The sequence below is a fragment of the Nyctibius grandis genome, chromosome 23 (assembly GCF_013368605.1).
Source record: "Nyctibius grandis isolate bNycGra1 chromosome 23, bNycGra1.pri, whole genome shotgun sequence".
NCBI classification, from domain to species: Eukaryota; Metazoa; Chordata; class Aves; order Nyctibiiformes; family Nyctibiidae; genus Nyctibius; species Nyctibius grandis.
Window position 1 is genome coordinate 1436556 of NC_090680.1, and position 12288 is coordinate 1448843.

Consider the following 12288-nt stretch of genomic DNA (forward strand, 5'->3'; position numbering starts at 1 on the left):
GGTATCTACCTCCCAGGGAGGCTGCGGGTACTTTTGCATTTGTAAAGCAGCAGGAGAGACCTGCACAAAGCATCACAAATAAATATTGCACTGTTATTAAGATGCATCGCTGTTTTTGCAAGGAGGAGGCGGTCATCCTAGAAGATGTCAAGCAGTTGGAAGCTTCTTCATGCTGTTAAACGGGAAGGGTCAATGCTTTCGTCAGCCTGAGGAGATTTGGAGGCAATGCTGCCGAGACTTTTCGTGTAGGACGTAAAAAGCAGCAGAATTGCAAGTGGGCCCTCTCTGCCTATAATTTTGAAGTAGGTGCCTCGTGTTAACTATTTTGTGTATAAAACTCTGTATAGCAAAGAATTATTCACAGCTTGCTGTGTCTGACATAAAATTTTGGCCCCCTCAGTGCTTCATCACAGGAGAGCAACGTTAGGACCGTGGTTCCAAATTCCTTGGCTCTGCCAATTTACACATAGGCATTTAATTTGACTTTGGATGCTGGCTTACTTTCTTAAAGGCCCATCACTTGTTTGAAGCAACAACTTCTTTCTTAGGGTAGTTGATCAAAATGGGTTAATTGAAGACTCAGATATGGGTCTGAACTAAGAAATGCTGCCACAGCTTTGTTGCTGAGTGACATCTGTAGGATACTGCTTTCCACAGTGGATGATCCATGCCCTGAAGATACTTGGCAGACTGTAAAGGCCTTCATTTTACTAAAGAGCTTTACAAAGCAATACCTTGATATAATTATTGACAGGGGCAGTGCAGGTCACTTGTTAAGAGAGTTGCCCAACATCTCTCATGATCAAGTTCAGTTTTCCTTCTTTGTATCTCATTTCATTAGAACTTCATAATTTCCATGGTGAAATTTTCCATGCTGGACATCTGCCTTGAGGTAACGAGGTGTGTAAACTGTATGTTGGCCAAAAAATGATTCTTTGTCAGCTCCACCCTCTCACATTTTTCCACTTTAAGGTTTTCAGAGATGACTGGATACCGGTGGTCTGGACTTCTGTTCTTCTGATGAGGAAAGGAACCAGATGGAAACCAAGTAGAGAAGGAACAATTACATGAGTATAACAAAATCCCAGGACGTAGCCCAACAGACGAGTACTCTCTGGAGCTGTGGACGATAAAAAAGGTGCAGTCCTGCTATTAACTTTAACCGCATTAAATTGGACTAAATGTAAGATGTTGCCACATTCTTTGTTCACCATGAGCTGCCTGGCCCCACTGCTTCTGATCTGTTGGTATTGGCAGCTGAAAGACTATGTGGTGAACCATCTCAGGAGACTGATGTGGCTGAAAACTAACCTGTCAGAAAGTAAAAAAGTTTTCAGGTCACTGCATAGCTGTCTGAAGACTAGTACTCATTCATGGGAGGTGACAGGTATATGTGGCTGAGCTAAAAAGCTCAAGGTTCAGGTTCGTGGAGTTTGCTTAGATTAGATTAGCGTGCGTGTGAAAGATTGCCTTATTTTTAACTAACATTTCTGAGAAATCTCTGTGAATTACAGATGTGGGCAGTGTGCCTTATAAGTGTTGAAAGATGTGTTGATTATTATTATCTTGAATGTTCCTTGCCTGAAGTCTTCATATTCCTGTGGACCTGCAGCTGGAGTGAAACCTGACCAGGGCCCCTGGCATGCTGGTGTGTGCTGTAGAATACACTGAAATGGCAAAGTGGTGGGGTGTAGTCTGATTTGGTCTTTTTTTTTTAATGCAGATCAGCCATTTCCAAAGAAAAAGATCCCAAAACACAAAAGGCTCTGAGAAAATGTTTGATCGCAGGCAGTAAACTCTGGCAAACGTGTCTCTGACCAGCACTTTGGAAAAGGGACTCAAAGCTTATGTGGCAGGGTCTGTCTGTCCATGTCAAGAACACATCCTGTTGCTGTGGTGAAAGTGAGCTGAAGGCAACTAAACTGTAAGCAATCAAAAAAAAGATTCCTGTTTCTTAGGTAGTTTTCAAAGAACTTGACTGACAGGCTGTCCTGGTTTGGCCTAAACCAGGCCGATTTTCCTTTCAGTGATTTTTACTTTCAGCTAAGTCTCCTCTAAGTAACTCAGAGCTTGGGCCATAGCATGATTTTTTGGGTTTGGGTTTGGTTTTTTTTTTCCAGTAATAGCTTTTCCAGAACAAGACTGTGTAGCTGAGCTGGGCTGCTGTCTATCTATCTGATGATTTTTTTTATGGCCACTTGGCTCTGAGGGGGCACCAGGTGCTCAGATGTATGAGTAAACTGTCTACACCTCTGTGAGTTATTGTGCAGTGACTGAGTGGACTAACTAACTCTCTGCCAATGCTTAGCAGAGAGCATACCACAGCAAAACTGTGGTAAAGTGTGCTAGTTTAGCTGCCCGTGAAAGAGGCTGAGCCAAATACATTTTACCTCACGTTAACCTTGAGATAAGACGGTGTAATTTGCTGCAAAATGAATTACTGCTACTCTGGTGATGGACTTGTTATGCTGTGATGACTTGCTGATGTGTTTGAACTGTAAAATCAGACAGAGAGAAGTGGAAAATTTAGACAAGAAGGGTGAGATTAGGCATTAGTTGAGAGCAGAATAGTAGCTGGACAAAGAGAAGATGGATGGGATGTGAAAATCTAGTTTTTAGAGGAGAAACTTGGCTGACTGAGCAAAGAAAAATTAGTAGAAGTGGGGTTGTAGAGAACCAATGTGCAGGGGGAGGAGGCAAAGACAGGGTGAGCAGCCAGTAAAGCAGAACTGAAGTGATCTGTACAAGAAAATGGGAGTCCCAGGTGAGGAGGTGAAAAAGTGGGGAAGGGTGTGGAAAGGCAGGACTGGGGGGGTGGGGGGAGAAGGCAAAGAAGTTGAGCTAAACAGATGATGAGTCTCTCTGCTCTGTGAAACCCCTGGCAAGATGTCATCCATCTGGCTTTAAGCTTAATTACATAGATGGTCCTCTTCTGCTCTGTTAGCAGTTGTCAAATGACAGCACTGTTGTGGTGCTGGGTGCATGTGATGCTTCGTGGCAGCTTTTTTCTAGTTATTAAAAGAATCTAAGTTACAGGCAACAAATATTCAAAGTACTGTTGAGGCTTTGATGGCAGGAAATGCCAAAATTAAAGTAATCCATTTAAAGTTAGTAACCCTTAGAGTGCCATTTTCTGTTCTTGCCACAGGATGTCACAATTTCTCCATGTATGGTCCATCACAGTCTAACCTGGGTGGCGCCAGTTCAGCACTTCTATTAAATGTGAAATTATATAAAATGAGATAAAATGAATTTGGCCCTTGGACCTATCCGAGGTAAGCCCTAATTTCCATTCCTTGTCCGATCTCCACATGATTTACTAGCTGTGTATATAATAAACATCTCTTTCCAGATGTGTGATTCAGAAGGAGCTGGAAAGCGGCAGCACAAGGCAGCAGTCAATGTGGTTGCTAGGTTTTTAATCCAGGAGAAGGGGGCCTTCCTCCCAGCCCATCAGAAGAGATGGTGAAGGAGAAAAAGAGGAGGAGGACATGGTCACTATGCCCAGCAGGAAGCAGAGGTAGGTCTCAAAAAGATGTGAGAAGACAGATGCTGTGAAATACAATGTTTTGTGGATCTAGGCCTTGTCTCTGTCCTGGCTTTTGGCTATAGTAAGGCATTATATCCATTTTGGAATACCTCACTTGCAACTTGTGACATCTTTTGTAAAAATGGCCTTGGAGTACTGACTGTGGTAAATGTTGCTACGCCAAGGTGAAGTCTTTGGTTTCTTTGTGCTGTTTTTACTACAAGCTCTGCTAAGAGAGGCATCTTGAGATACAACTACTGAAATGGAAAAAACAGATTAAAGTCTTTATAGGAGACCTGGTTTTGTTTGTTTGTTTTTTTTTTTTCCCCTGCGCAACCATCCAGATTTCATTGGGAGAGTCATTCATCACTGGAAACAGTGTCTTGACTGTACTGTAAAAACATTGATTTCTTAGCAAAAGCAAGCACTGGTGGCAATTCTTGAAATTAGTTTTGCTGCAAATTTTGATCAGGACAAAAGTTTCTGCTCTTCCTGTTGTTGTAGGAGAGTTGCTATCTTCTTTACTGTGGAGGGCTAGGCCACAGAGTCCTGGTCCCAGCATGAAACCCCAGAATTTCTGGGAAGCCGTGGGCTGAGTCTTGCAAGGTCAGAGGCAGTGGTTCTGTTTCTGAAGTGGAAAGTGACTGCAATCTTGCAAAGTACCTTCCACCTCCAGCCTCTGACGCTCTGAAGATTTGGCCGAATTTCTGGCAAGAGGTGATCAGTTGGAGTACTTGCTCACAGGGTATTCAGAGAGACAGAAATGCTTTAAAAGTAATCTTGATTCTACTCTGGTTTCTTTAAGGGCTTCCTTGCCACTATGGAAGGAGACTCTCTCCATACAGCCTTCTGTGGTGATCTCCCAGGAGGGGATGGTTCAGTCCTGTGGTAGAGCATCCCTGCATACAGAACTCATGCCGTAGTCCTAAAACATGGGGATCTGCCTCTTCAGCCTGGGAAGGGACTGACACATCACTTCTTGATTTTTAGCCCAGTGAAGCATTTGCCTTCACCTAAAGATGGAGTTTGAAGATTAGAGGGGATGTAGTTAATCACCTTAAGAGTCTCTTCCATTGTACTAGGCTAGAGCAAAGGTCCTTCCGTCCCAGTATTCATTCTCTCTCAGGTCATGCTGCTGAGCTGATAGTATTTGGTAGTTGTGGGTCTGCAACTCTGATCAAAAAGAGAAACTCTATCCTGTACTTGGGCAGTTAATATAATAGGCAACAGGGCCCTGGTAAGTCATCTTGCTCAGAGGTTTGAAGTCCTTTTTTCCCCTGTGTGTATCTTAAGTGTTGACCTTCTTTGAGAATCAAACACAGCGTATGGTTGACTGGGCTGCTGGAGCAGTGGCTGTCTCATGTTTACACTCAGTCAAAGACAAAAATATTTCTCTAGACCAATATTAAACAGCTTGCTTTTTTTTTCAAGATGGTAAAGGGTTAGTGATTCGCAGAATAGGCACTACATGGAAAATATCAAAATACCTTTGGCTCTGTTTCACCACACAGATTTTCCACAGCTAAATTTACCTTCTATCATGTATATCAGAAGTGTGAGAAATCTGGAAAACCCCGGACTACCCCAGACCGCTACTTTCAACTGACATTGATAGGGGCTTACCCTACCTAACAGTAACAATGAATGTAAATATATTTTTGAGGTTCCTTGAAAAGTCTGTCCTTTTGAGTCTCTCTAGCAGACAAGTACTTCTTTTTTTGGACAACCATTCTTTTAGTGGGCTGAAACTGAAGATAAAAGAAGCCAACGGCATAGACTGCAGTGCTACTGTGATATTTACACATCATGAGTCACTGCTGTATGTTCTTTAATTCTGATAAAGGGCTGTACAGGGAAAATAATTTGGAAACCCATGGCAACTGGGCAGTCTCCCCCTATTTCACCCATTAATCCTCAAAACCCAGAGCTGTAAATGGCCAATGCTATCTGTAGTCCTTGTACTCTTACGTGTGGCACCAGGCTATGAAGTGACATGGTAGATTGAGGGAGGGTCTTTTTTTATTATCTCTTTCAGAAGCTCTGGGATTTTCACTGAATCTCCTTTCCTGGGTACTGGATCTGAGAGTTTTCCAGCAGCCTGAGCTCAGTAGCCTGCCCTCAGCCATTCCTCTTTGACTGGTAGATGAATCTGTTCATCCTGTCACATACTCTTTTAATATAATTCTTTTGCCACTGTCAGCAGGCAGAGGACAAATGGAAAACAAAAAGCACCAAGTTAACAATCAATCTTTGCACACAATGTAATGTCAGAAGAGAAAAGGCTGTGATCTCCACTCTGCACTGTGCTCCAAATTGGTGTAGTCAGTATGACAATGTGTTAACAGTGCTTTAATGGCAATTCCCTTCCTTCTCCTCCTTCCCTGCCCCTTCATCCCACCAAGAAGTGATTCCTTCTTCCAGGGTGATTCCGTTACAAACTATTACCATGCAGGTAGCGTGGCCAAAATGCAGTGCTCCTCCTTGATCTATTTAGAAAACTGCTGAACCGGGAGGCTGTCTGGGCGTAGGTCAGTCTGAACAACCTTCCCAGCCAAATGGGATATCTGTGGGCAGGCTACTGAGCTGAAATTCATGGATAATTAAGTAGGTGGCTGATTAGGTATGACACCATTTCAGAGGTAGGATGGCAATGTGTAGGCAATTCTCCTCAGGAGCCTTGAAACTCCTGCGTTTCAAGGAGTTACACTGACAGGGTGCCACAGGGGTGCCTCAATGGTGAAACGGGAGAGCCTCATCTACCCATGCGATGAAAATGAGGAGCTTTGGACTTCTGGAAAAGAGCTAGGTTCTACTTCTCACCTCTTTGTGAGAATGAGAGGATGATCTTGTCAGTTGCTGCTCTTACTAGGACCGTGGCAGGTGGCAGGTCCCCTCAGCTGCTGATGCCATGTTTCACCCTCCTGCCCACTCCTTACCTTTTCTTTCTGGCTCGTTAAGTATCGAGTGTCCCTGGAGAGTGTGTCCCTGGAGAGTGTCCCTTAGGCTGCATCAAAAGCAGCGTGGCCAGCAGGTCGAGGGAGGTGATTCTGCCCCTCTACTCTGCTCTTGTGAGACCCCACCTGGATACTGCGTTCAGCTCTGGGGCCCCCAACATAAGGAGGACATGGAGCTGTTGGAGAGAGTCCAGAGGAGGCTACGAAGATGATCAGAGGGCTGGAGCCCCTCTGCTATGAAGAGAGGCTGAGGGAGTTGGGGCTGTTCAGCCTGGAGAAGAGAAGGCTCCGGAGAGACCTTCTATCAGCCTCCCAGTATCTGAAGGGAGCCTACGGAAAAGTGGGAGAGGGACTTTTTACAAGGGTAAGTAGTGATGGGATGAGGGGGAATGGTTTTGAACTGAAAGAGGGTGGATTTAGATTAGATATTAGGAAGAAATTCTTTACTGTGAGGGTGGTGAGACACTGGCCCAGGTTGCCCAGAGAAGCTGTGGCTGCCCCCTCCCTGGCCGTGTTCAAGGCCAGGTTGGATGGGGCTTGGAGCAACCTGGTCTGGTGGAAGGTGTCCCTGCCTGTGGCAGGGGGTTGGAACTGGATGATCTTTAAGGTCCCTTCCAACCCAAACCATTCTATGATTCTGTGAATGTCTCTGCCGACCCGTTGTCACAGGACCCGGAGCCATTTGTGTTACAACCGCCCGCCCTCCGCCGCCATAACGCTCCACAGAGGAAACGGGAGGGCGCGGCGGGCGGCGGCGCATGCGCACCCGCCGCGGGGAGGAGGCGCAGGAGGAGGCGGGGTGCAGGCGGAACGGGCGTTCCGAACTACACCTCCCGGCACGCCGCGGGCCCCGGGCGTGGGCGGGCGGCGGGGAAGGCTGCTGGGATCGCGCAGAGCCCTCAAGGCCGACAGCCCCGTGGCGGTCTCTCCGCTCTGGCGCAGAGTAGGCAGGTAGCGGCGCGCGCCGGGGGCGGGGCTGGCTCGCGGGGGGGGCCCCGCTAACGGCCGCTCGCGCTCCGTTCTCCCCCACAGGCCGCCGGGGAGCCGCCCGCCATGTCGACGGTCGCTGCCGCCAGCTGCGACACCAAGGGCGCGGGGGAGGCGCGGGAGGAGAAGAAGCCGCTGAAGGCCTGCTGCGCCTGCCCCGAGACCAAGAAGGCGCGGGACGCCTGGTGAGGGCCCCGGCCGCGGCTCCCGCCTCGGGCCGGGGGTGTGGTGGCCTCTGGTGGCCCCGAGCTCCCTGGGGCCAGCGCGGGTGTTCCTTTTCTCAGGCTCGGCCCATCGTCGAGCTACTGCTTGCGGCCTGGCCCCGGTGGGTTTCCCACCCTGCCCTGCTCGGTGCTACCTTCTAGGAGTTTCTGCCCCTGCCAACGTGCCGGGGTGGTTTTGTGAGCCCACCCCGGAGCGAGGGTGCTGGAGCATCCAAGGAGGGTGGGAGAGGGAGGAGGGAGAGGAGAAAATGGCATAAAAGGGTAAATTAGAAATGAATAGATTAATATCTAATAGTCCTAGTTTAAAACAGGTTTCAGAGATTAGCTCTTAATGCTGCTTACAAATCTTCACTACTGTTGACTGACTGAAGCCACAAGTACCAGCAGGTAGTAAAATTTTTATTGTTGAAATGATTATGAACGCTCTTCTATTTTAAATAAAACAAAATAGTTTGGTTTTTAGGTCTTAGAGAATGACGTTTCTGACAAAGGTGCAAAATTTGACAACGATCTATATAGCTACCTTTGTAATTATAGGCTTAGTCACAATCATAGGACCTATCAAATAGCATGAAATGCACCCCCAAAGTAGAGTTCCTTGGTCTAGAACAGTAAATTACTTTAGTCTGGTGAGCAAACTGTCTTTTTTTTACCTGACAGGTGGTACAGATGCCGTTCAGTAGGTGACATAATACAGACACTGTATTTTTGCCAAAGTTAGGGGGGTGTGTCTAGTTACATGGCAAGAGTGAAGGTAAGTCCAGGGCCCTCTAAGAAAAGGGTGGTAGGATGCAAGTCCTTGGTCAGATGGAGTTGCCATGAGCAGCCAGCACACCTGTCCATACTTATTGTGATCAGACTTAAATGATTAACAAAGAGCGAGTCTGAACTGCTTCTGTGGTATATGTGATACACCAATGATGGTAGGCTCTTACCACTATTTGATTATGTATTAAGACACTTGGATGGATGAGTAACATCAAAAGTTACCATATATGATAAATCATGTTTTTAAGAGTAGCTGGAGAGTTTATTTTTTGCTTCAGGTTCCCTGAATACCAACTGAAGCTGGACTAAAACGTCATTTACTGGTCAGCCTATTCTGTGTAGGTCTGTTACTGGAGAAATTTTGTTGCTGCTGTACTGAATGATTTGAAACTGGTTGCTGCTGAGATCAGCATACTTGATGAAGTGATGCGACAGCCTTGTGTTGTATAACAAATCCCAGTCTATAGACTTGCCCAGAATAGATGCTGGCCTGTTAATAGGAAATTCTGCTACACATCTCATCAGAGTTTTAAGTGCACCACTCCAGGCTTGGGCACCTTTTTGAGATAGTTTTATGCTTTCCAAAACAGCACTACCCTGGACAGGATGGGCGAAAAGATCTCTGGAGCCTAATAGGGGGTTTTGATTGTCCCCAACAGCTTGTCAGTCCAGTGGCTTTGACTAATAGTAAGCTAACATTTTGTTGCTGAACCTTGGAAATACTTTTGTTTTGCAGCATCATTGAGAAGGGAGAAGAAAATTGTGGACACCTAATTGAAGCTCACAAAGAGTGTATGAGAGCTCTGGGCTTCAAGATATGAGTGAAATGAGCAGGAGTGCGAATGTGGTGAGTATAGCCTTCAGGACCTCTGCCTCTGAAGGGCCCTGGCATCTCAGCTGGTGCCACTGGAAGGCCCAGAGTACTGTTGATGATGGCAAAGGTATTTTCCTTATGAGAGGGAAGGCAAAGTAATCCTCATTGACACTGGAGTAAGTACTGCTGTCCTTGTGAGGGTGGTGAAGCCTTCTGGCAGTATACAGCCTTTGTGAGTAGCTCTTCAGCAGCAGAGTATTGTTCTGCCTCTGTTGTCTTTTCACACTTCAGATCCAAACTTCAGCTTGGATTTCTAATGGTAGGGCAGTGTGGGGGTTGGTTTTTGTGGGATGTTGGTGGGGTTTTTTTGTTGATTGTTGAACTGTCCCTCAATATCCAGTGGAAATCCATGTTTCATGAAGCTGTCTTTCCTCTTTCTTCTAGATGATGTCTGTGGTGTGTGTTATGGAAAGCTGCAAAATAAATTATTTCTGCAATTTACTTCAAAGAACAAATATAAACAAAGAATCTATTTATAAGGAGTCTCTAATGATAGACTGTGCATCACGTCTATGGCTTTTCCACTGTTAGTTCTTGACCACTGCTATAGAAAATATATTTTTTTCCTCTTAATAAAAGTCTGAAAATAACCAATATTCCTGACTTCTCTTTCTTTTAAGTAAAGAAATGACAGTGCCCTGCTCATTCAAAGCACTGGGCTATAGGAATGGAGAGAATGAAAAAAGCTGCTTACTCATTGAAATGGGAACAGTGATTACTCTGGTGGTGTGGTTGAACAGATGGGCCTGAGGTGGGTTTTCCCTCTGATGCAAATTGAGAAATTGTGCTAGTAACTGCCCTGTTACTGCTTTCAGCAAAGTCATGCTGAAGCTTGTAGTGCTGTTTGTGATGGTAGGTGTAACTGTATTTGTACAAAGATGACTACAGCCTTATTAAATGAACTGTGCTTAGAGTCAAAACTGGATTTGTTTTCCGCTATTCAAAAAAGTGGGAAGAATTCCAACAGCTTTACCCCAGGATTCAAGCTTCATTCCTTGTAATGAAGAATTAAGTACTTTCCATATCAAACTCGAGTTCTTGAGCCAGTAGTTCTTCAAGGGAAGGGGAACAGAGGACTGCAAATGTATGTACAGGTCACTTGCTTGAAAGAAAAGTGCTTTCTTTTTTTTTTATGCCCAGTTTTTGTTGTGTTGGTCTTGTGCTAGGTGTACATGGGCTTTTGTTTTCTGGCTTTTTTTCTCACCTGTGTGAAGTGACAGAGGAAAGGTGATTGTGGCCTTTGATTCCTTACGATCTAGAGCAAAAAAAGTGCAGTTGATAGATTGTTACACATATGGGGCTTATTTGTCTGTGTGCAACCTTGTCATTGTTCTTCCTTTGGTGAGTTGACTTTGCTTAAGATGGCATCACTGATTACTTCTTCCCCTCCTGCTGAGTTTTCTTTTCAGAAATTGAAGATGAGAAATCTGTGCTTTGTCTTGGTTGTTCTCTTGGCTTTGATCCTGTTGGAGGGATGGGTGCAGTCGTGATAATTTCTCTGCCTGCTGCGGTCTGTGTATTCTGAGCTAGCAATGAGTAGGCTGTGAACGTTTAGGATGTGACACTTGGTACTGTCTCTGCCGAGAGTCACAAGTTGTGTGAGGAGAGTTTAGACTCTGCTTCCAGGAATGTTTCACAAAGGTCCTGGAGTCTGAGGAAATGGGCTCAAAAAATGCTTGCAGGGGACAAGCCAGGCTGTTAGACTTGGCTTTATGCTGCTCCTCTACTCTTCCGTCCTGAGGTAAGAGTTGTGCCATGTTGGCTTCTGGCCTAAGAGAAGGGACGCAGGTGTAGTTCTGGCAAAAAAGCATTCCAAGTCTGCAGCACTGTAGCTGGCTGGGGAGCAGGACCTGGTGTTCCTCTTGGCATTTATTGTTGTCTTGAGGTAAGAAGCTTGAGTAAGGTCACTTATTGTTGAATGAATGGGCTTGAACTGAAGAGAACGTTAAAAGGTGGATGAGCACCAGCTTTGTGGTAGTGTGTCCAGTCAGGGTGAAACTGTGGAAGTGGTGTCACAGAGTTAAGAGAAGGGCAGGGGATGCAGTGATCAAATAAGAAGGGAGTGCTATTTAAATCAGGTTGAGAAAAGAAAAAAAATGGATCCCCATACCATTTTACACAAATTCTGGAAGCTTAAGGAACGGGACATCTAGGCCTGCATGAAGATAAAAGTGTGGTAGATATTTTAGAAAGCTTTTAGAAGATGATGAGTGGGATACTGTGATACCTGTGCAACAGGTACAGAAAGGATGCTGGAGAACTGTGTACTTAAAAGCATAGTAGCAGAGCCGAGTAGTGTGTCTTTAAGTGAGCGGTGCCGATGGGAAGGGCACGTTAGGCAGGGCAGCTGCGAGCTTGGCCTGAAACACGACCACCCTTGAAACCCTATCTCTGCTCCACTGCCCCACGCAGGCTGACTTCATTCTGTTGACTGACTGTGTGGGTTGCGTCAATGCCTGAAATGTAACTGCTTCCTGGCAGCGGGGCAGATCCTGCCTGGGTGACTGATCACGTGTTACTCGAAGCAGGGGAGAAATTGCATTTATGCATCTTTTCTGTAGCTGACCACGGAGGACTGAGCTTGGCAGGTCCCTCTCGTGCCTGTGTCCTAGGTTACCTGAGTGGAAAGCGTATGCTTTCCTCTTTGTGCTAAATGAAGGTCGAGGGGGTTCCAAATAGCTATAAAAAAATGAAAATGTGAGATGACGTTTCCCAAGGTCTTTTCCCAACAGAGCCTGTTATCTGTGGGGTGGGAGAATCCTTCCTCAACTAGGATTTCCCTGCAAAACGCGCTTCCACGTGTTACACCCCCAAACTTTTATGTGGGATAATCCCCCCTGTGATAGATAAAGCTGAGTCCCAATGGCTCGTTTACTCTAGCTGTATCCCTTGCAATCACAGCTATCTGCCCGTGCAGAGCTTTACCTGGTGCCCCTTGGTCTGCAATGCCCC

The 12288-nt window shown here is 45.9% G+C and overlaps 1 protein-coding gene across 2 annotated transcripts; it reads left to right on the forward strand.

Moving 5' to 3' along the window:
* The first annotated feature begins 7323 nt into the window (after positions 1 to 7323).
* COX17 (cytochrome c oxidase copper chaperone COX17) lies at positions 7324 to 9932 on the forward strand. 2 transcript variants are annotated; one of them, XM_068417439.1, is made up of 4 exons: positions 7324 to 7434; positions 7516 to 7655; positions 9199 to 9309; positions 9721 to 9932. In XM_068417439.1, the coding sequence occupies exons 2-3, from the start codon at positions 7537 to 7539 to the stop codon at positions 9281 to 9283; spliced, it is 204 nt and encodes a 67-aa protein (XP_068273540.1). In that variant the 5' UTR covers positions 7324 to 7434; positions 7516 to 7536; the 3' UTR covers positions 9284 to 9309; positions 9721 to 9932. The 2 variants fall into 2 exon arrangements, with proteins under 2 accessions (XP_068273540.1, XP_068273541.1); XM_068417440.1 differs by having other exon boundaries at positions 7324 to 7430.
* Positions 9933 to 12288: the final 2356 nt, after the last annotated feature.

Excerpts from the sequence above, each read along its gene's own strand:
- COX17 (XM_068417439.1), top strand. The coding sequence starts at position 7,537 with ATGTCGACGGTCGCTGCCGCCAGCTGCGACACCAAGGGCGCGGGGGAG. Across the intron at positions 7,656-9,198 it reads AAGAAGGCGCGGGACGCCTG|CATCATTGAGAAGGGAGAAG; the intron begins GTGAGGGCCCCG and ends TTTGTTTTGCAG.